The following is a 23,414-nucleotide window of genomic DNA, read 5'->3' as shown; positions in this document are numbered from 1 at the left end:
ATTATTGTAGTCATATACGTACTATTCCAGATTGTGCTCAAGGGTATCTCAGTATGCACAGATAAACTTTGTGTAATAGATGCAAGAGTATAAATTTTTTTCTTTATTCTTATGTTATCCTCTAGTGATTATAATTAATATTACCGTACTAATTTTTGTTTTTATATTTTAGTATACTTATTGCAAAACAAAGAAAAGGTTGCGGGAGTTAAACGGAAGAATTAATACTAGATTTGATTTTCTTATTGAATATAAGTGTGTACATGTGTAATACCAAAAATAAAGGCTTTGTCTTTAGCCCTATGGTAATAAATAAAAGGAATATGTCAAAGGGGGGAATTGTAGAGATTAGACTGAAAGAATCCATTGTATCTTTCTCCTGGACTCATCTGGCTCATATCAAGAAACTTGAGCAAGTTGACATTTCCTTTTATGAACGCATTCCTCTTCTTTGCTGTAATCTTGTACCTACATACTAGAGGTCGTAAATTTCACAGTATAGATAAGCTTTGTAAGAGAATATGAGCGCTTGTGCGCATGTCTTAAAATGTATAACTCTTTTCTGTATAAAGGATGGGTGAGCACCCGGTGAGTCAGACGGGCTCCTGAGCTTTCCCTGTTATGATCACACAATACTTTGTTTGCGTGTCATTTACCTGGAAGCTTACCTCCAGTAAGCCAGGGACTGAAAAGGACTTAACAGCCGAAAACAATTCCACTTCATTTTCTAACTGGACCCCTGCAGAAGCAAGATAAATAGGGTTAATGAAGAAGCCAGAACTTCGGCAATACTGAAGTGTTGATGTTTTATACAACACTCCACTGTTCCGCATTTCGCAGTAAATGTTTTGATGGAATGTAAAACATTTTTGTATTGCAATGATATCTCGGGGAGGACACCGTGCATTAACTCCAACTTTGACCGTCTTTTCAAAGTTCGGCCTGTCATTGAGCACTTCAGCAATAAGTTTGCTGAGGTGTATGTTCACCAAAGGGACATCTGCGTGGATGAGTCTCTAATACATTTCAAGGGAAGGGTCTAATTCTGACAATACCCTTCCAGTAAGAGCCAAAAGAACTATCCCAAACTTAAGGACTAGGATATATATACCAGACCACAGTAAAATTCAGATAAAATTTTACTGTGGCCCGGTATTCAGAACCTATCAATTCAATATCAATCTCTCAATATCTTCCCTCACGTAATCTCCGGTCCTCCCAAGACCGCCTTCTCTCCTCCACACTTATTCGCTCCTCATCCAATCGCCTCCAAGACTTCTCCCGAATATCACCCATCCTCTGGAATTCAGTGCCCCAACACATCCGGTTATCCACTACTTTTGGATCCTTCAAAAGAAACCTGAAAACCCATCTCTTCAAAGAAGCTTACAGCCTGTAAAGACCACACAGCCACCTCAACACCATTGGAGCTACTGCAACCCTCGACCTACTGTCTCCTTCCCCATAATCCTGTAGAATGTAAGCCCGCAAGGGCAGGGTCCTCGCCCCTCTGTACCAGTCAGTCATTGTTAGTTTTGTTTACTGTAAGTGATATTTGTATTTTGATGTAACCCCTTCTCATGTACAGCACCATGGAATTAATGGTGCTATATAAATAAATAATAATAATAATAACCTAGTCCTTAAGTTTGGGATAGCTCTTTTGGCTTTTAGTGAGCGGTTTCCACTTTTTTCTTGAAGTACACCTGGTAATAATAATAGATACTTATATTTTATCTTTTAGTTTTCACCACTTTTGGGATCCTCAAGTGTACTTTACTTTATTGACTGTCCAGTAAGAGAGCCGGGTGCAGAATTAAACTCTACTAGCTGTGAGAGCGTACATGAGGGTACAATCCACAGGTTGAGAGTTTATGAAGGGAAGGACACCTGTATTTAACCCCCTGAATGCCCCCCTGTCCTGGTAGTGAGTGGGAAAATTGTGTGGGATTTGGTGCACCCACTGCTGGATCAAGGCTATCACCTCTATGTAGATAACTTTTATACCAGCATCCCACTCTTCAGGTCCCTCTCTGTGCAAGCTACTGCAGCCTACGGTAGTGTTGGCAAAAATCAGAACGGCCTCCCTAAGATGCTAATTGGACATTGCTACTCAGAAAGGGTGAGAGCACAGCATAATGTAGTGATGACATGCTAGTGGTCAAGTACAAGAGGGATGTCCTTTTCTTGACCACCATACAAGGTGATGGCAGCAACCCCACCACTGTACGAAGTACCTCTACAGGTCCACAAACCAAAATGTGTACTGGGGTACAACAAAAAATAAGGAGGGGAGGAAATTGATCTCTCTGATTTTCTATAGTGTCCCTCCCTGAAACTATTTATACAGTGGGTATGGAAAGTATTCATACCACTTTAAATTTTTCAGTTTCATTGTAGCCATTTGGTAAATTAAAAAAATTTCATTTTCTTCTCAATGTACACTCTGCGCCCCATTTTGACTGAAAAAACCCCACAAAATGTAGAAAATTTTGCAAATTTAATAACGAAAAACTGAAATATCATATGGTCATAAGTATTCAGACCCTTTGCTCAGAAACTCATATTTAAGTCACATGCTGTCCATTTACTTGTAATCCTCGAGATGGTTCTACTGCTTCATTGGAGTCCAGCGGTGTTTAATTAAACTGATAGGAAAGGCACACAACTGTCTATATTAAGGTACCTTCACACTAAACGACTTTGCAACGATAACGATAGCGATCCGTGACGTTGCAGCATCCTGGATAGCGATATCGTTGTGTTTGACACGCAGCAGCGATCTGGATCCTGCTGTGATATCGCTGGTCGTTGCTGAAAGTCCAGAACTTTATTTGGTCGTCAGATTGGCGTGTATCGTTGTGTTTGACAGCAAAAACAACGATGCCAGCAATGTTTTACAATGGTAACCAGGTTAAATATCGGGTTACTAAGCGCAGGGCCGCGCTTAGTAACCCGATATTTACCCTGGTTACCATTGTAAATGTAAAAAAAAAAAAAAGTACATACTCACCTTCTGATGTCCGTCAGGTCCCTGGCTGTCTGCTTCCCGCACTGACTGTGAGCGCCGGCCGGCCGTAAAGCACAGCACAGCGGTGACGTCACTGCTGTGCTCTGCTTTTACTTTACGGCCGGCCGGCGCTCACAGTCAGTGCGGGAAGGAGACGGCCAGGGACCTGATGGACATCAGAAGGTGAGTATGTACTGTTTTTTTTTTTACATTTACAATGGTAACCAGGGTAAACATCGGGTTACTAAGCGCGGCCCTGCGCTTAGTAACCCAATGTTTACCCTGGTTACCCGGGGACCGGCATCGTTGGACGCTGGAGAGCTGTCTGTGTGACAGCTCTCCAGCGACCACACAGCGACGCTGCAGCGATCGGCATCATTGCCGCGTCGCTTAATGTGACGGTACCTTAAGACTTCACAGCTCACAGAAGAAGTTTGGGACCACCAGAAGTCTTCCTAGTCCTGGCCATCCAGCCAAACAGAGCAGTTGTGGGAGAAGAGCCTTGGTGAGAGAGGTAAAGAAGAACCCCAAGATCACTGTGGCTGAGCTGCAGTAGGGAGATTGGAGAAAGTTCCACAAAGTCAACTATCACTGCAGCCCTCCACCTTTATGGCAGAGTGGCACAACGGAAGCCTCTCCTCATTGCAAGACATATGAAAGCCCTCACAGAGTTTTCTATAAAACCCATGAAGGACTCCCAGACTATGAAAAATAAGATTCTCTGGTCCGATGAGACAAAGATAGACATTTTTGGTGATAATTTTAAGTGGTATGTGTGGTGAAAACCAGGCACTGCTCATCACCTGCCCAATACAATCCCAACAGTAAAACATGGTGGTGGCAGCATCATACTATGGGGGTGTTTTCCAGCTGCAGGGACAGGACACGACTGGTTGCCATTGAAGGAAACATGAATGCAGTCAAGTACAGAGATATCCTGGATGAAAACCTCTTCCAGAGTGCTCTGGACCTCAGACTTGGCTGAAGGTACACATTCCAACAAGACAATGACCCTAAACACACTGCTAAAATAACAAAGGAGTGGCTTCTGACCAACTGTGACCATTCATGACTGGCCCAGCCAGAGCCCTGACATAAACCCAATTGAGCATCTCTGGAGAGACCTGAAAATGGCTGTCCACCAATATTCACCATCCAAACCTGATGGAACTGGAGAGGATCTGCAAGGAAAAATAGCAGAAGATCCCCTAATCCAGGTGTGAAAAACTTGTTGCATCATTCCCAAGAAGACTCATGACTGTAGTAGCTCAAAAGGGTGCTTCTACTCAATAATGAGCAAAGGGTCTGAATATTTATGAACCTGTGAGATTTCAGTTTTTCTTTTTTAATACATTTGCAAAAATTATTACATTTCAGTTTTCAGTCAAGATGGGGTGCAGAGAGGGGTATGAATACTTTCCATACCCACTGTAGTGTCACTTGCTATCATCTAACTATTGCATCTCTGGAGGAAGGGGTGCTTCTGAGGAAGAACAAGCCAAAATGGGTTCACTGTCGCAAGTATAACTTTGGGTAAATACTAGTGATGAGCGAGCACGCTCGGGTGGTCTCCGAGTATTTATGACTGCTCGGAGATTTACTTTTTGTCACCTCAGTTGAATGATTTACGGCTGCTTGACAGGCTGAACACATGTGGGGATTGCCTAGCAACCAGGCAACCCCCACATGTACTCAGCCTGGCTAGTAGCTGTAGATTATTCAGCTCTGACAAAAACTAAATCTACGAACACTTCAAATACTTGGAGATCACCCGAGTGTGCTCGGGAAAACCCGAGCAATGAGTACACTTGCTCTTCACTAGTAAATACATCTACTGGTAACCCTGACGCAAGTACCATTAAAAAATGTCATTCTTATAAGCAGCAACCTCCCTGGCCCATCTGCAGACATAGGGTTTGGATTGATGCTATTGTAGATTTTGACATCCATTCCTTATGGGCTGCAGTACAGGTTAGGGACACCTTCCAGCATCGTCCTGCATTATTTCCACGTTCTATGCACTTAGCACTTTTCCTTGAGAGTAATTTGTACCTTACGTAGTATACGGCTTTCTGAGAGGTCTGGTATGAAACATGACTTCTATTGATACTAACTGCTGCTCTATGGGATTATGCTTGCATCAGGTGTTTACTAATTTTTATGCACTTTATATTTAAAAAACATCTATATGTATTAACTATTTATTCGCTTGCACAGTGTATTTCGTTTTTTGTACAGTAAGTGTTGCCATCTCCTGTGTTCTATGTCATTATGTTTTTAAATTATATTGGTAACTAAATTAAATTTATTTATTTATTATTCTTTATTTTGGAGGATCCTTCTTCTCTTTCTAGGCTCTGAGTTTTCACAGTCCTCCGTCTTATTAGATAAGGCACCATAGACTCTGAAGAATAAAGCCATCTAATCACTTATACCGCAATAGGAATTGGCATAAAAAATAAATAAAACCAATTCTTCACATGCTGTTGATTTTTTCATTCTGCCTCCCAAAGATCGCAGTAAGGCTCAGCGCACATTTATCCTCCGTTGAGTGCTTGCACCGGGGATTCCGTGTAAATCTCTGAAATAGGTGATTCAGACAGAACCTCTGGCTGAAAATTCCCTATAATGAGGCAGATGGAGGCACTGTGGACACCGTCTGAACTGTGATCCGGCAGTGTCCGTCTTTTTAGGATTGCATAAAAATGCCATCGGCCACAGTCCTGCACTTTTGAAAAGAAGGAAACTTCGGAACAGAGGCCAGATGGAGTCCAGAGCCACTCTGCTACCTCACTATAGTGAATGGATCCATCAGGGGTTTCATCTGAATCACGTCACTCAGAGATTTAGATGGAAACCACAAAGTAAGTGGTCAGCATAGAGCGCAGGATAACTGTGATCCAAACGTTATGTAAAATGTTCCCACACACATTCGCCAGAAGACTTGCTTCACACATCAGGAGGTTATTAAACTAGAAGAAGAGGGGATGGGAAGAAAAACGTTAGACACGAACATGAAGCCAGAAAATATACTGATGAAGGATATGAGGTGCGGCAAATAAGACCAAAGACAACATACTCCGTAGAGAGGTAAGAAAATTTCTAAAACAATCCACAAGGAGGAGATTGGAAAAAAACTAAATCCTCTAAACTGCATGCTCGCAAATGCCAGAAGCCTGACAAGATGGAAGAACTAGAAGCAGAAATATCTACAGGTAACTATGACATAGTGGGAATAAGCGAGACATGGTTAGATGAAAGCTATGACTGGGCAGTTAAGTTACATAGTTACAGTCGGTTTAGAAAGGATCGTAAAAATCGGAGAGGAGGAGGGGTTTGTCTCTATGTAAAGTCTTGTCTAAAGTCCACTTTAAGGGAGGATATTAGTGAAGGGAATGAGGATGTTGAGTCCATATGGGTGGAAATACATGGACGGAAAAATCGTAACAAAATTCTCATTGGGGTCTGTTACAAACCCCCAAATATAACAGAAATCATGGAAATTCTAGTACTAAGGCAGATAGATAAAGCTGCAACCCATCATGAGGTCTTTGTTATGGGGGAATTTAACTACCCAGATATTAACTGGGAAACAGAGACCTGCGAAACCCATAATGGCAACAAGTTTCTGCTAATAACCAAGAAAAATTATCTTTCACAATTGGTGCAGAATCCAACCAGAGAAGCAGCACTTTTAGACCTAATACTATCTAATAGACCTGAGAGAATAACAAATCTGCAGGTCGTTGGGCATCTAGGAAATAGCGACCACAATATTGCAGTTTCACTTGCCTCTCACAAGGGGGACTTGTTAGGGAGCCACAAAAACACAACTTTAGGAAGGCAAGGTTTGACCAGTTTAGAGATGCCCTTCATCTGGTTTACTGGGACAATATCCTCAGAAATAAGAATACAGATAAATGGGAAATGTTTAAGAACATCCTAAATAGGCACTGTAAGCTGTTTATACCTTGTGGGAATAAAAGGACAAGAAATAGGAAAAACCCAATGTGGCTAAACAAAGAAGTAAGAGGGGCAATAAATAGTAAAAAGAAAGCATTTAAATACTAAAGCAAGATGGCACCGCTGAAGCTCTAAAAAAAAACTATAGGGAGAAAAATACTTTATCTAAAAAACTAATTAAAGCTGCCAAAAAGGAAACAGAAAAGCACATTGCTAAGGAGAGTAAAACAAATCCAAAACTGTTCTTCAACTATATCATTAGTAAAAGAATCAAAAGTAAAAGTGTAGACCCTTTAAAAAATTGTGAGGAAAGAATGGTTGCAGATGACGAGGAAAAAGCTAATATAATAAACACCTTCTCCACAGCATTCACGGTGGAAAATAAAATGCTAGGTGAAATGCCAAGAGACAAAGAAAACCCTATATTAAGGGTCACCAATTTAACCCAAGAAGAGGTGCGAAATCGGCAAAATAAGATTAAAGTAGATAAATCTCTGGCTCCAGATGGCATACACTCACGAGTACTAAGAGAACTAAGTAATGTAATAGACAAACCATTATTTCTTATATATAGGGACTCTCCAACGACGGGGTCTGTTCCACAGGACTGGCGCATAGCAAATGTGGTACCAACATTCAAAAAGGGCTCTAAAAGTGAACCTGGAAATTATAGGCCAGTAAGTCTAACCTCTACTGTTGGTAAAATATTTGAAGGGTTTCTGAGGGATGTTGTTCTGGATTATATCAATGAGAATAACTGTTTAACTCCATATCAGCAAGGGTTTATGAGGAATCGCTCCTGTCAAACCAATCTAATCAGTTTTTATGAAGAGGTAAGCTATAGCTGGACCAAGGTGAGTCATTGGACATGGTATATCTTGATTTTTCCAAAGCGTTTGATACCGTGCCACACAAGAGGTTGGTATACAAAATGAGAATGATGGGTCTAGGGGAAAATGTGTGTAAATGGGTAACTGGCTTAGTGACAGAAAGCTGAGGGTGGTTATAAATGGTATATTCGCTAACTGCGTCGCTGTGACCAGTGGGGTACTGCAGGGGTCTGTGTTGGGACCTATTATCTTCAACATATTAATGATCTGGTAGAAGGTTTACATAGTAAAATATCGATATTTGCAGATGATACAAAACTATGTAAAGCAGTCAATTCAAAAGAATATAGTATTCTGCTACAGATAGATCTGAATAAGTTGGAAAGTTGGGCCGAAAGGTGGCAGATGCGGATTAACAATGATAAAAGGTTATACACATGGGAAGAAGGAATCAATATCACCTGTCATGCTCGCGCCCAGACTGGTTGGCGCGGGCGTGCGGGGGAGTGGCCCCACTGGACCACAGACCAAACCTCCCTGGAAGGGGCGTAACTAAGTAGCTTCCTAGGTGTTCGCTGGAGCCTCTGATGGTGAGGTCAGACTTGTGCAATAGGAAGCTACCAGGTACCACTCCAGGGTAGAGTCTGGTTGTGGCTGCTGATCCCACCGGGGAACGGAACATAGACAAGCAAGCGGGCACAGCTGGCACATAGGCAGGCAGACGGGTACAACAGGAACACTGTCAGGCAGGCGGGCACGGCTGGCTCTCTGGTAGGCAGGCGGGCACGGCTGGCTCTCTGGTAGGCAGGCGGGCACGGCTGGCTCTCTGGCAGGACTGGTGGACAAGACTGGTACACTGGAAGAACCGGCAGGGACCGGACTGCAGGCAGGTATGTAGAATGGGTAAGAACCTGTTCAGACACGAGGACCTAGGAATAAGTAGATAAAGACCGCAAGAGCGGATGCAGAGCGAAAGCACAGGAGCTAGAGCCAAGAACAGAAATGTAGGAGGCGGAGCCAAGAGCAGGAGGTGGAGCCAAGTGCAAACCCGCAGGAGGCGGAGCCAAGAGCTGGAGGCGGAGCCAAGTGCAAAACCGCAGGAGGCGGAGCCAAGAGCTGGAGGCGGAGCCAAGTGCAGACAGACAGGAGGCGGAGCCAAGAGCTGGAGCCGGAGCCAAGCGCAGACAGGCAGGAGGCGGAGCCAAGAGCTGGAGGCGGAGCCAAGTGCAGGAGAAGTAGAATCGCAAAGAGCGGAGCCAGGTAGAACCGCAAAGAGCGGAGCCAGGTAGAACCGCAAGGAGCGGAGCCAGGTAGAACCGCAAGGAGCGGAGCCAGGTAGAACCGCAAGGAGCGGAGCCAGGTAGAACCGCAAGGAGCGGAGCCAGGTAGAACCGCAAGGAGCGGAGCCAGGTAGAACCGCAAGGAGCGGAGCCAGGTAGAACCGCAAGGAGCGGAGCCAGGTAGAACCGCAAGGAGCGGAGCCAGGTAGAACCGCAAGGAGCGGAGCCAGGTAGAACCGCAAGGAGCGGAGAGGAGCTGCGGGAGAGGTCTCTGCAGCAAAGCTGAGCAGAACCACAAAGAATGTGGAGAGAAGCTGCAGCAAGGGATAACTGCAACAGCAGAAGATAAGCTGAGTAGAAAGGAGCAGAAACGCAGAAGTGAGGAGCAGAGGTAAAGTCACAAAGGTTCAGAGCAGACAGAGCTGCAAGAGTGCGGAGTGTAAGCAGACTGAGAATACAAGGAAAGACAACAGGGAAGGAAGCCAAAGACTAGGAGACAGAGATAAGACTAAGTACAGACAAGGCAAAGGAACAAGACACAAGGACAAAGACACTGGGACCAGGATATACTGCCTCCTGGTGGGCGGACAACAAGACCAAGGAAATAACACAGAGAATCCTCCAGAGAGGGAGTAACTCAGAGCAAGGCCAGGCAAACTCAGAAACAAGACACTAACTGAGCTAACACATTGCACAGGCCCAGAACACTGGGTGAAGCTGCCCTATATACTGGAGGCCTCTTGGTAATTGGTCAGGAACAGATTGGACAGATGCACCTGATTGCTATAAGAACCAGAGAGTTCAGGCGCCGCCCCTCTATACACAGAACCATGAAGCATGCAGAGAGCAGAGACACAGAACATGGAGCTGGCAAGAAACAGAAACCACATCATGACCTGGAGCAGTGGGTAAGATAGTGTGAGAGATGCGAGGCCATGACGTGATGCCAGCAGAGTTGTTACATCACCATTACACACTGAACGGGAAACCAATGGGTAAATAACTTAACTGAAGCAGTCAGTGCCAGGCAGCAGCTGCCAAGGCAAACAGGATCATGGGGTGCATTAAAAGAGGTCTGGATACACATGATGAGAGCATTATACTGCCTCTGTACAAATCCCTGGTTATACCGCACATGGAGCGCGGTGTACAGTTTTGGGCACCGGTGCTCAGGAAGGATATAATGGAACTAGAGTGAATACAATGGAGGGCAACAAAATTAATAAAGGGGATGGGGGAACAACAATACCCAGAGAGATTAGCAAAATTAGGATTATTTAGTCTAGAGAAAAGACGACTGAGGGGCGATCTAATAACCATGTATAAGTATATAAGGGGACAATACAAATCTCTCCGAGGATCTATTTATACCAAGGAAGGTGACAGTCACAAGGGGGCATTCTCTGCGTCTGGAGGAGAGGTTTTTCCACCAACTTAGAAGAGGATTTTTTACTGTTAGGGTATGTGCATACAATGCAGAAAACGCTGCGGATCCGCAGCAGTTTCCCATGAGTTTACATTACAATGTAAACCTATGGGAAACAAAAAACGCTGTGCACATGCTGCGCAAAAAAATAAGCGGAAACGCAGCGGGTTTACATTCCACAGCATGTCACTTCTTTCTGCGGATTCCGCAGCGGTTTTACAGCTGCTCCTATAGAAAACCAGTTGTTAAACCGCAGTGAAATCCGCAGAAAAAAACGCGGTAAATCCACAATAAATCTGCAGCAAAAACGCATTTTTGCCCTGCAGATTTATCAAATACGCTGCGGAAAAATCCGCAGTGGACCATTTATACGTGTGCACATAGCCTTAGGGCAGTGAGATTCTGGAATTCCTTGACTGAGGAGGTGGTGATGGCGAACTCAGTCGAGGGGTTTAAGAGAGGCCTGGATGTCTTCCTGGAGCGTGACAATATTGTAACTTACAGTGATTAGGATCTTTAGAAGGACGTAGATCTGGTGATTTTTTTCCAACGGAATATAGGCTGAACTGAATGGACAAATATATTTTTGGCCTTGCTAACTATGTTACAATAAAAGCTTCCACTCAAGCCACAAACAAAGCAAGTCCCCACTCAGATCTGTCATCTGTTAACGGAAATATAGGGGGCGTCCACGTTACTGGTAGCACATGGGCTCGGGAAAAGCTAAATGGGTCCTCGCTCCCCCCAAAAATTCAGCAAATTCTCCACTCCCAAATCCAAATGTACCCTTCCCTTCTGAGCCCCAGTGTGCCTAAACAACATTTAGAGCCCACATGTTTGGCATTTCTGTAGTGATGAGAGCCCGCCTAATTTACAGGTGCGTGTCTCCAGAAGCATGAGCTGGGTATAATGTACTGGTCACTACAACGGCAGTTTGCAATTTTCACTCACCAACATCCACTGCTGCCTGTTTTTGGAAAACACCCATGCAGTCAAAATTGTCACTACATCTGTAGATAAATTCCCAAAGAGTTTTAATTTAAAAAAATGGGGTCATGTGAGGGGGATTCTGCTTTTCTAGCACTTACAGACTGTTTATATGGAATCCACAAACTAGTCTAGAAAATCTGCGCTCCAGGAGGCAAATAGCCCTCTGTCCCTCCCGAGTCACTCCGTATGGCAAAGTAGTACTGTACAGCCACATATGGGGTATTTCTACATTCAGCAGAAATTGTGGGACAAGTTTTGGTGCCATTCTTACCCATTTCCCAGTGTGAAAATGTAAAACTTGGGGCTAACACACGATCTTGGTGGTAAAAATGTAAATTATTTTTTCTTCACTTCCCAATGGTATAAAAGTTTGTGACACACCTGTTTGTCAATATAATCACTGCAATCCTAGAGGAATTAATTGAGAGGTTTAATTGGTAAAATTGGGTCAATTATGGGGGGTTCTGCTGTTTTGGCACCTCAGGCGCTCTGCCAATGTAATATGGCACCCTCAAACAAGTGCAGCAAAATGTAATATACACTGTAATATGGCGCTTCTTTCCTTCTGAGCTTTGCACTGTGTCTCAAAAGTAGTTTTCAACCACGTAGAATGTCATGATTTTTTTTTTTTTTAACAATTATATGGTTCCCAGGGCCTGGAGGAGAGTCTCGTCTCCTCCACCCTGGGTACCAACTGCACATGATCCGCTTACTTCCCGCATTGTGGGCATAGCCCCATGCGGAAAGTAAGCAGATCAATGCATTCATATGTGTACAAAAATTGCGGATTGCATTTTAATAATAGGATGCTTAATGTATGCGGGTTTTTTTTGAGTTTTTATAGCGAAAAAAACACGAAAAATCCTGAACGTGTGCACACAGCCTAACTCTTCTGCCGACTACCGTAATTCTCTCTTTGCTACTCCTCCACTCCCCCCCTGCAAATCTCTTCACTGGCTCCCATTCCCTCAGCGTATCCAGTTCATATTACTAATACTGACCTACAAAGTCATCCATAACCTGTCTCCTCCATATATCTCTGAACTAAACTCCCGTTATCTTCCCTTAAGTAATCTCCGGCCCTCCCAAGACCTGCTTCTCTCCTCCACACTTATTCACTCCTCACACAATCGCCTCAAAGACTTCTCACGAATTTTCCCCATCCTCTGGAATTCTTTGCCCCAACATGTCCGCCTATCAACCACATTCGGATCCTTCAGAAGGAACCTGAAAACCCACCTCTTCAGGAAAGCCTACAGCCTGCACTGACCCCGCTGCCTCCTCACCACCACTGAAGCTATCGCCTCACCAACACCGGAGCTCCAGCAACCCTCAACCTATTGTCTCCTTCCCCACCATCCTGTAGAATGTAAGCCCGCAAGGGCAGGGTCCTCGTCCCTCTGTATCAGTTTGTAATTGTTAGTTTGCTTACTGTAAGTGATATCTGTAATTTGCATGTAGCCCCTTCTCATGTACAGCACCATGGAATCACTGGTGCTATATAAATAAATAATAATAATAGTATGGGGTATCTGTGAACTCAGGAGAAATTGCACAACAAACTATGGGGTCCGTTTTCTCCTTTTGCCCTTTTGAAAATACAAAATTTGTAGATAAAAAGATTTTTGTGGGAAAAATGTGATTTTTTTAAAATTTTCATGGCTTAAAGTTATAAACTTCTGTGAAGCACCTGGGGGTTCAAGGTGCTCAATACACATCTAGATAAGGTCCCAAAAGGTGTCTAGTTTGCAAAATGGTGTCACTTGTGGGGGGTTTCCACTATTTAGGCACATCAGGGGCTCTTCAAATGCAACATGGAGTCTGCCAATTATTCCATCAAATTTTGCATTTAAAAAGGCAAATGGTGCTCTTCCCTTCCGAGCTGTGAGCCTAAACAGAAGTATACCCCCACATATAGGGTATTCGCATACTCAGGAGAAATTGTACAACAAATTGTAAACAGGAATTTCTCCCGTTACCCTTATGAAAATGCAAAATATGGAGTTAAACATATATTTGGAAAAATGTGATTTTTTTTTTTTTTATTTCCACGGCTCTACGCTATAAACTTCTGTGAAGCACCTGTGGGTTCAAGGTGCTGAATACACATCTAGATAGTTATATCGAAGAAATTTTACCACTATCATAAAGTACAATACGTAACGAGAAAACTCTCTCAGAATCACTGGGATCCGTTGAAGCGTTCCAGAGTTATGACCTCAAAATGACACTGGTCAGAATTGTAAAAGTTAGCCCGTTGATGAAGGTGAAAACAGGCTTCGGGGCAAAGGGGTTAAGTAACCACAAAACGGATTTTATCACCTCAGGTATCATTTTAATCTGCATTATGGCACCAACCTGACAGTATCTGTAGTTTACTGAGCACAAACCTGCTAACAGGTTCACTTTAAATGACCATCGATTGATAAATATTTTTTATAAAATCGTTCTTGTATCTTTCACTGGAGGGCACAGGAACCATAGGTTAATATGCTGCCACCTGGAGGTTGACCCTCAGAATACATCTTCTGGGGTGGGAAAACTAATATCAGTACTGCAGAAGGAAGAATAGTAATCCTTCATGTTTGTACCTGAGCAACTGTCTCTTGATGTACCCTTCTGCTAAAACTTGCATCCCTAGATGCAAAGGTGAGAGTTCCACAAAAACGTGGACTGAAGACAAAGTATGAAATAGAACAGTTACATGGAGGTGTACTAGATTAGTCAGAGCTTTTACATTGACAGTTAGAAACAAGAGAAGAATTTTAGTCTTCGTGGTGGTCTGACATCTGCCAGAGCAAACTGTGATGACCCACAAGGCAATTAAAAGTCCGAATTGAGCTGTGAGAGACAGGTAGAGATGCACAGCTCAACATCAGATTAGTAAAGACCTCTTCTGGAAATGAGAGGCAAAGTACCTAAAAATAAGTAGAGCAATCTCCTCAATAAGGTGAAAGGTAGAGAACACACTATGGAGAAAGGAGAAATTTGAATACAGGCGAAATAGCTTTCACTTGGAGCCTTGGCTGATAGAAGAGATCATTAAGAGGAAAAAAAATCACTGTGCTGGAAAGACAGATGGAGAGAACTCTCTAACTGTCATGAATGAAGACGGCTAAAGCGTGTCCAAGATCAGCATGAGATTCTGCAGATCCATAGGGGTTAATACAGTGGTCTCAAATTTGGCCTACCAGGGGACAATGCCTTCAAACTCAAATACCTTCAAACTCGGGGACAATGCCTTCAAAAGGCAGAGGAATTTGTGGGACTTCTCAAAAAAAAAAAAATTAAGCCCACTGTCAAGAGGATACAGGGTGACAAGTCTAGGACTCAGGATGCATCAATCCCAGTATCTGATCAATCGTCTGACATCTCAAATGCACAGTGGGCCAAAATTAAAAACTTGGACAAATTCATGTGCCAAGCTTGATATTTATTGAAAAAATGTCTACAATTAAGGAAGTTTTCCTTCTCATAAAATATAATGATGAACCTTTTCATAAGGAAACAAACTAAGTTTTTCTTAAACATTGAATCTGAAACAAGCAACACTTAATACCAAAAACACATATGAAATCAAATGTCAAATTAAAAGACATACCCTCGCCTATTGTATCCTCACCCATCCCTTGTAGATTGGGAGCCCTCGCGGGCAGGGTCCTCTCTCCTCCTGTATCAGTCATGACTTGTATTGTTTGAGATTACTGTACTTGTTTTTATTATGTATACCCCTCAAATGTAAAGCATCATGGAATAAATGGCGCTATAATTAATAATAATAATAATAATAATAATAAAATCTGTGGCATTCATTTCTTAAATTCTTAAAAAAAAATCTTTTAATTTTGTTTCATTTATTAGCGTTCTGAGTTAAATTTCAATGGTAATATCTTTTACACTGGCTCACCATAATAAAATAAAATATTAGTTTCCTTCAGTGAAAATCCAACCAATGGATAAGTTCTAGTAAACATGATCAAGACAAGCAAAGGAATAACATTGAGACAAAAAAAGGGAGGTTGCAGAATCTGCCTAGGGTAGGGAGAACCCCAATACTGGAGGAAAAGTTAAGTTTGAGGGGATGGTAGTTAGCAGTAAACGGGAATGCAAAGGGTGTGGTGACTCAAATAGAAGGAAATAAAGGAAAATAGAGGACAGAAGTATATAATCCGCACTGAATAATAGAGTAAAGATAGTAGGGAGTGAATAAAGGGGTAAGATCTCCAATATGAAGGGAAAGGATAACAATGTACAAAAAAACAAAATGGAGAATACATGACCAAATAGAGCAATAAAATAAATAATTTTAATGAGCACATTGGCTCAATAGCATGCCTGTGCCCTGCTTCTGGAGGAGGTAGAGGGTAGGAGGCACTGTGCACACAGATGTCAGGGGGAGCACAAGAGAAATACGGACTGATGTGTGGAGAGGAGGAAACTTCAGGCACTTGTGAGGAAATGTGTCATAGCTGGGGAGTGAGTTACTATGGGGCGTGTTGTAAACAGCCTTGTAGTAACCAGGGAGCATGTCGGACAGGAAACGAGGGATTTGTAGTATTAGCGGTGCTATTTACCAGCAAGCCAGCTCTAGTAGACATTTGGTATTTTCTCGTAGGCCAGATACACTACCGTTCAAAAGTTTAGGGTCACTTAGAAATTTCCTTATTTTTGAAAGAAAAGCATCTTTTTCCAATGAAGCTAACATTAAATGATTCAGAAATACACTCTATACATTGTTAATGTGGTAAATGACTATTCTAGCTGCAAACGTCTGGTTTGTAATGCAATACCTTCATAAGTGTATAAGAGGCCCATTTCCAACAACCATAACTTCAGTGTTCTTATGGTACTTTGTGTTTGCTAACTGTAAGAAGGCTAATGAATGGTTAGAATACCCTTGAAATCCCTTGTGCAAATATGTTAGCACAGCAGAAAACAGTTTGGCTGATTAGAGAACCTATAAACCTGACCTTCCTTTGAGCTAGTTGAGAATCGGGAGCATTATATTTGTTGGTTCCATTAAACTCTCAAAATGGCCAGAAAAAAATAACTTTCATGTGAAACTCGACAGTCTATTCTTGTTCTTAGAAATGAAGCCTATTCCATGCGAGAAATTGCCAAGAAACTGAATATTTCCTACAATGGTGTGTACTACTCCCTTCAGAGGAGAGTACAAACAGGCTCTAACCAGAGTAGAAAGAGAAGTGGGAGGCACCGCTGCATAACAGAGCAACAAAACAAGTACATTAGAGTCTGTAGTTTGAGAAATCAACACCTCACAGGTTAGTTAAATAGTACACACAAAATGCTAGCATCAATGTTTACAGTGAAGAGGTGACTCTGGGATACTGGCCTTCAGGGTAGAGTGGCAAAGAAAAAGCCATATCTGAGACTAGCTAATAAAAGGAAAAGATTAATATGGGCAAAAGAACAGACATTGGGCAGAGGAAGATTGGAAAAAAGTTGTTATGGACAGACAAATCCAAGTTTGAGGTGTTTGGATCACACAGAGGAACATTTGTGAGACACAGAACAACTGAAAAGATGCTGGAAGAGTATCTGACGCCATCTGTCAAGCATGGTGGAGGTAATGTGATGGTCTGGAGTTGCTTTGGTGCTGGTAAAGTGGGAGATTTGTACAAGGTAAAAGGGATATTGAATGAGGAAGGCTATCACTCCATTTTGCAACAGGACAATGACCCAAAGCACACCTCCAAATTATGCAAGAACTATTTAGGGAAGAAGCAGGCAGCGGGTATTCTATCTGTAATGGAGTGGCCAGCGCAGTCACCAGATCTCAACCCCATTGAGCTGTTGTGGGAGCAGCTTGACTGTATGATACGCAAAAAGTTCCCATCAAGCCAAACCAACTTATGGGAGGGGCTTCTGGAAGCATGGGGTGAAGTTTCTCCAGACTACCTCGGCAAATTAACTGCTACAATGCCAAAGGTCTGCAATGCTATAATTGCTGCAAAGAGCATTCTTTGACAAAAGCAAAGTTTGAAGGAGAAAATTATTATTTCAAACTTACTCTCTAAATTCAACTATTGTCTTCAGCATAGCGCAGTAACCGTACCAAAATTCTTTTTCACTAACTTAAATTCTTATGTTACTTCATTCGTGTGGGGGGAAAAGTAGACCCAAACTTAAATTGACGACTTTGCAAAGACCTAAACAGGGGGGAGGAGCGGCATTACCAGATTTTTTTTTGTACTACTTGGCGGGGCAGTCCAAAGCACTTTGGAAATGGATGCCTCATAATTATCTCCCTAATTCTGAAAGTCACCTGGTTAGTTCTGCTGGCACTAAATGTCCACTGGGCCTTCTAGAATCAGGAAAAGTAAATGCCCCCCCGATTGTTGCCCATGATACGATTGGCGCAATCCACTTGGAAGAAAATTAAAAAGGTCATTGGATTTGGGGACATTGTGGCTGAGATGCCTCTATGGGATGATTATTTCCCTGTGTTGGTGGGTCACCCGTCTGCGGGCTTTTGGGTTTCCCACGGGGTCCTGTCGTTAGGGGATTTATATGATCAGGGGGTCTTTAGATCCTTTGAACAGCTACAGGTTAAATATGATCTTCCAAGATCTCAATTTTTCCGATACCTACAACTCAGATCCGCCATCCAGTCATTTGTCAGGAATGTGGGAACAAACCGTAACATCTCATCTTTGCCCCTGATAGGTATTCTTAAATCACAGGGACCTCAGGGCCTTGTTTCCTCTTTGTACAAATATTTGCTATCGGTGGGAGCGAATTCTGTTATGGACTCGGTGAGGAGCAAATGGGGAGGGCTCATCACTAATACGCAGAACGAGGAATGGGAGGATATTTTAGATTCCCCCCTCAAGGTCTCTCCGTCAGTTAATAACAGGATGACCCAGCTGTATATAATCCATCAGTCGTATCTAACCCCACTGAGACTCTTTCGGATGGGTCGATACTCGACATCAGACTGTTTGCGTTGCCACTCACCAGACGCTGACTTTATACATCTGATATGGCAGTGTCCCATTGTTCTTCGATATTGGGGGGAGGTGACATCACTGCTAACCTCTATACTGTCAATCCCGGTTCCTATGGAGCCTTTGGTCTGCCTGTTTGGAGTATGGGACGAGGAAGCTTGGGACCATTATGCGGGGATCTTTCTACGTGAGACTTTGTTTTTGGCACGGAAATTGTTGGCTCTGCGGTGGATGGGGAGTTCACCCCCCTCCATTAGATCCTGGATCGAGTTGGTGAATACAGTTGTCACATATGAGCGCACTCTTTATCAAAACAGGGGTTGCCCGGGTAAGTTCAATAAAATCTGGGATAGATGGAACGCCTCTCATCTCACCTTATGACATGACTAATAGACAAGGACATGGTTTGTTTGACTCTTGTTCTACAAGCACTGCGCAGCGGAGGGAGGGAAATATTGCTTACTATCGTCAAATGGTGGCTTAATAGTTTCAGAGGCTTGGTTTGGTTGTAGTTTAAGAGTTTTATGTTTATAACTTTGTTTGATTGTTTTATAATTGTACACATAAGTTTTTCCTCTGTGTAATAATTGGCATATGTATGTGCTGTCCTTATTATCCTTTGTAAATGTAACCATGCAGACTAATGACAAGGACAAATGTGTATGCTATACTTTATTTATGTTTGGAAATAAACGAATTTAAAAAAAAATATATTATTTCAAATAAAAATCTGTTTGACATTCTTGTCAATGTTTGGACTAGATTTTAAATTCATTTGGCAACTCATTTGATTAATAAAAATATGAGTTTTCATGGAAAACACAAAATTGGGTGATCCTAAACTTCTGAACGGTAGTGTATGATTACACTGCAGACCAGATGTGGCCTGCAAGATTTAGATTCACATCTATGGTCTAAGATATAATGAGATTGAAAACATAAAAAAGAGAGAAAGTTAGTACCTAACTTATCAAGGCTAAGACTGGTCTGAGGCTCAGACCCATGTGTGCCTCTAATTCACACTAGGCTAAACTGAATAACTGGGTGTCAGTTGCCCAGGTGCAGTCTGTTCAGGAGGAATCAGTTTTTTTTTCCTCTAAGATGTATTCTTAATGTCAGCTTCCAAGTGGCATCATATGAACCCTGATTCTGGAGTCCACCAATGAAATGGCCGAGAAAAGTTTATTTATCGATGTTTGTATTGTGCCACTGGTTGACCGTATAGATGAACCTTTAGAAATAAACAGGAGGCATTGGTGACAAGCAGATTTTTAATGCCAACAGAACTTACCATTCAGACGGATGACTAACATACTATAAAAAAAAAAACCTGTCTATTGCTCAATTTGTTCTCTGCATCGGTAGAGAAGGACTATATTTACCTGCCACCACTTCTTTGAAATCTACAAAACATGCAAATCTATAGACCTACATACATACAGTACATGCATAAAACAAAATGTATGACCTATTCTCCTGCTAACAGTGGCCGATTGAAATTATACCATGTCACACATAAATGAGTCAACAAAAAACACTATTTTCGGGGGTAACAAATACATATATATTTACATACAGTAGATTATATATTTAATACATTAAAGTGTGTATTATGCAACAATCAAAACATTGGAAACGAGCAACGTAAAACAGTCCAAATTTGTAACATTCAACAGTATCTTCAAAAAACATTTACAGAAAATTTATCATTCAGGTGCGATTTTGACACCACAAGTACCTACTGTAAAAATGTGAGCTACTTTTTATTTTAAATTGCTTCCAGGATGGCAGAATCCTACTATTTCCAAAGCTGTCCACTATCCCAAAAGGGAAATTCCTTCAGCTTTATAAATAAACTATATATAATCAAAACATGACAAATGTGCAGATTTATAGTAGGAAAACACAATTCGCATTTGCACATAGTTGGGAACATTTCTTTCTGCTGGCCTTAATGAAAATCCACACTGGAGTGAGGTGGGTTTAATATAGTAAGAGACCCAATGCTTCTTAATAAGCAAGGAGCATCTCTAGCTGTGCAAGTCACGGCTTGCACAGATCTGCAGTAAAATGTATGCGCCTTTCAGCCATTAAAGTAAACTTTGGGACAATCAGTCCCTTCTTACTAGCACCGTCCAGAGTGCTAGCCCTCTGTTTCCATATTAAACTAGTTAGACTGGACCTGTTCCTTATGCTAAGTTCTGCCCACTTAGAAATGTGCCGTGAGCAGTGGCATTATACTTTTACAAAAATGGTGTGTACAACAAGCAATTAAGAAAATATAACTTTATTAGGTATTCTACATAAACTATGCAAACTCCCATATACAAAAAAAACCCCCAAGCCCACTGTCAGTTACATATGGGTAGTGTCAACAGAAAGGCTGTTCTCCAAGAAAAAAATACAAGTTGTAAGAATATTCAATGCTTAAAAGATACTGAAAAGAAGCAATACGATTGTCAGTAGCCTTCTTACAAATTGTACCTTTCTCTTGCTTTTACATACAGGGTGTCTTCTTACTAATGGGTATTATCCACCATATTTTTTTCTTTTAATCTTTATTTTAAAAAGTTCTCAACAGTATAAGGTATTTTGAATACTAAATAGCATTAGTCTGTATTATCAGGGACTTGGAAAACATCACAGGTCTCAGTTCACATTACCTGTATGTGACCGATCGTTGCTCATTGTGATTATAAATGTTTTATCCGTAAGTGGCAATTTGCGCAATAATGCTTGGTGTGCACACAATTTTACTGTTGGATTTTTTCCAGTATCGGTTCTGGTAGAAATGCTGATGAATGAACCTGCATACGAATCAGGGCTGTGCACACTGGTCTCAAAAAAAAAAAAAAAAAAAAGTTGCAAATTATGGCATTAGTTTGGCATGCCCAATAAATTGCTGATTATAATTACACCATAAAACTGGTGTGAGGTCAAAGATAAATTCCCCCTAGTATGTTAGGCTGGATTTACACTGACAGATCATCATGAACGAATGAGTGTTCCTATGGCTACTCATGGTAATCTTTCAGTTTAAACAGGCTGCCGATCACCTGATGAAAAGGCAAAACACTCCATTGAGTGAAAATCTTTAGTGCTTCACAAAAGATCATTGTCCTCGAGAGCTCATCTTGCTGCTACAAACAGGACTCGCGCTGCCAAGAACAATGGCAGCCTATGCGCACTGAGCGATCTACTACCAATTGCTCAGTGCGCATCATTTACTGCGGTCTGCATGTGTAATCAGGGCAGTTGTTTAAATCCACCAGTCGGTCCATGTAAACCAATGTTTGCCAAACTCCAGCCCCCATGGCCCCCATGAGATCAGGTTTTCAGGATTTCCTTAGTATAGCACAATTTCTGATGTCTCGATGATAATTCCATCACCTGTGCAATACTGCGGAAATCATGAAATGTTTGGGGGCTGAGAGGACTAGTTTGGAAAACACTAGTGTAAACGGATCTTGACATAACCCAGCATTAAATGAGTGGTCACAAGGCAAAGTAATTGTGCTCCTAAGTCTCTATGTATTTGATGCTATAATCTAAGCTATTTTTAATAGGCTTGATTTAAAAATTCCCTACTGTTCCCTATCTACACAATCTTATTCTCCCTACTTCCTGTGCGATAACAATTCGTTTGAGTATCCCAGTGCATGCTGGGATACGTAAAGAGTCATCAGAGCTGGAGGCAGATGCGCAGTCACTGACACAGCCCTTGCCCCCTCCCTGAAAGGAAGAGTCAGTGATGATTGTTTCAGGGGCCGCGCTGTCGCTGCTGTGTCTGCTTAGATGAATAGTAATAAGCTGGGAACAGAGGCCAGTGACGTCATTTGCGGTGGCAGTATAGTGACACCGCTCTGTTCCTAGTGACACAGGGGAGGCAGCGAGCTGTGCACATCACACAGAGGAGACAGCAGGATCAGAACTGCCCCTGAAACAAGAGTCACGCTCGATTTCAAGGAGGGAAAAGGGGCTGTGACAATGACCGCACCATCTGCCCCTATACTGTTGCATGCACTGGGATACTCAAATGAATTGTCATCACACAGGAAGTAGGGAAAAAAATACAACAGTTGTTAGACAGTGTAGAGTGGGAACAGAAGTTTTTAATGCAAGCATATTAGAAAATTGCTTAGATTATAGCTTCAAACAGCTGGGGAGTTAGGAGCAAAATTACTTTGCCTTCGGACCACCCTTTTCAAACATAGCGATAATGTATGTAAATAAATGCAACACAATTGCGGTGTTCAAGAGTATGCATGGCACATACTAGGCGTTCTGGTCTAGAGTACTATATGGACATATCTCGTATCCTTTACTTTCTATTTGCTGAAAAGCCAGCTGCACTTTTTACATATATTGATAATCATTTCTGGTTCCAGAAAAGCTTTTCCATCAATAAGTTATTGGAGGCATTTCCATCTGCATGCATCTAAGTGTCCATCAATGAATGAAGCAGACACTAATGAGTTGATGATAAGTGTAAAAGTTCCTGGTTAACTACTAGCAATAGGCAGGTGAAATTCTTTGTTGTCAAAGATGAGTGGTCTCTTGGGTGGATTAGGATCCTTGTCTGCCCTGTGCAAAAGCTTAAAGAGTCCAGTGCCGATGTTCATAGGGATGCCCATTATTATGCATTCCGACACTCCTAGGCGAGAAGTAAAAGGTGAAGACAAGATTTACACAATGAGGTATTCAGATCACACTTGAAAAAACTGTACATAGAACAATCTCACACTGATTTTTTTTTCAGCTGAAGCTGTTACATTAAGAATAACTTTTAGAGATTTTTCACAGTAAACGCAGAAGTGTTTAGATGCATCTCACTACAGCTATTAAATACAGTCATGGCCAAAAGTATTGCCACCCCTGCAATTCTGTCAGATAATACTCAGTTTCTTCCTGAAAATGATTGCAAACACAAATTCTTTGGTATTATCT

The 23,414-nt window shown here is 42.0% G+C and overlaps 1 protein-coding gene across 1 annotated transcript in view; it reads right to left on the bottom strand.

Annotated features, from left to right (window-relative positions):
• Window positions 1-19,988: 19,988 nt before the first annotated feature.
• Window positions 19,989-23,414, bottom strand: part of POLR3A (RNA polymerase III subunit A) — a 259,739-nt gene continuing 256,313 nt past the window's right edge. The window contains exon 31 of the mRNA XM_077259406.1: window positions 19,989-23,121. Coding sequence (XP_077115521.1) covers window positions 22,970-23,121 — 152 coding nt within the window. The 3' untranslated portion in view covers window positions 19,989-22,969. The remainder of the gene's footprint in view (window positions 23,122-23,414) is intronic.

The sequence above is a fragment of the Ranitomeya variabilis genome, chromosome 4 (genome assembly GCF_051348905.1).
Source record: "Ranitomeya variabilis isolate aRanVar5 chromosome 4, aRanVar5.hap1, whole genome shotgun sequence".
Classification (NCBI taxonomy): Eukaryota; Metazoa; Chordata; class Amphibia; order Anura; family Dendrobatidae; genus Ranitomeya; species Ranitomeya variabilis.
The sequence above is the reverse complement of the archived record's forward strand: the minus strand, read 5'-3'. Positions and strand labels throughout refer to the sequence as shown.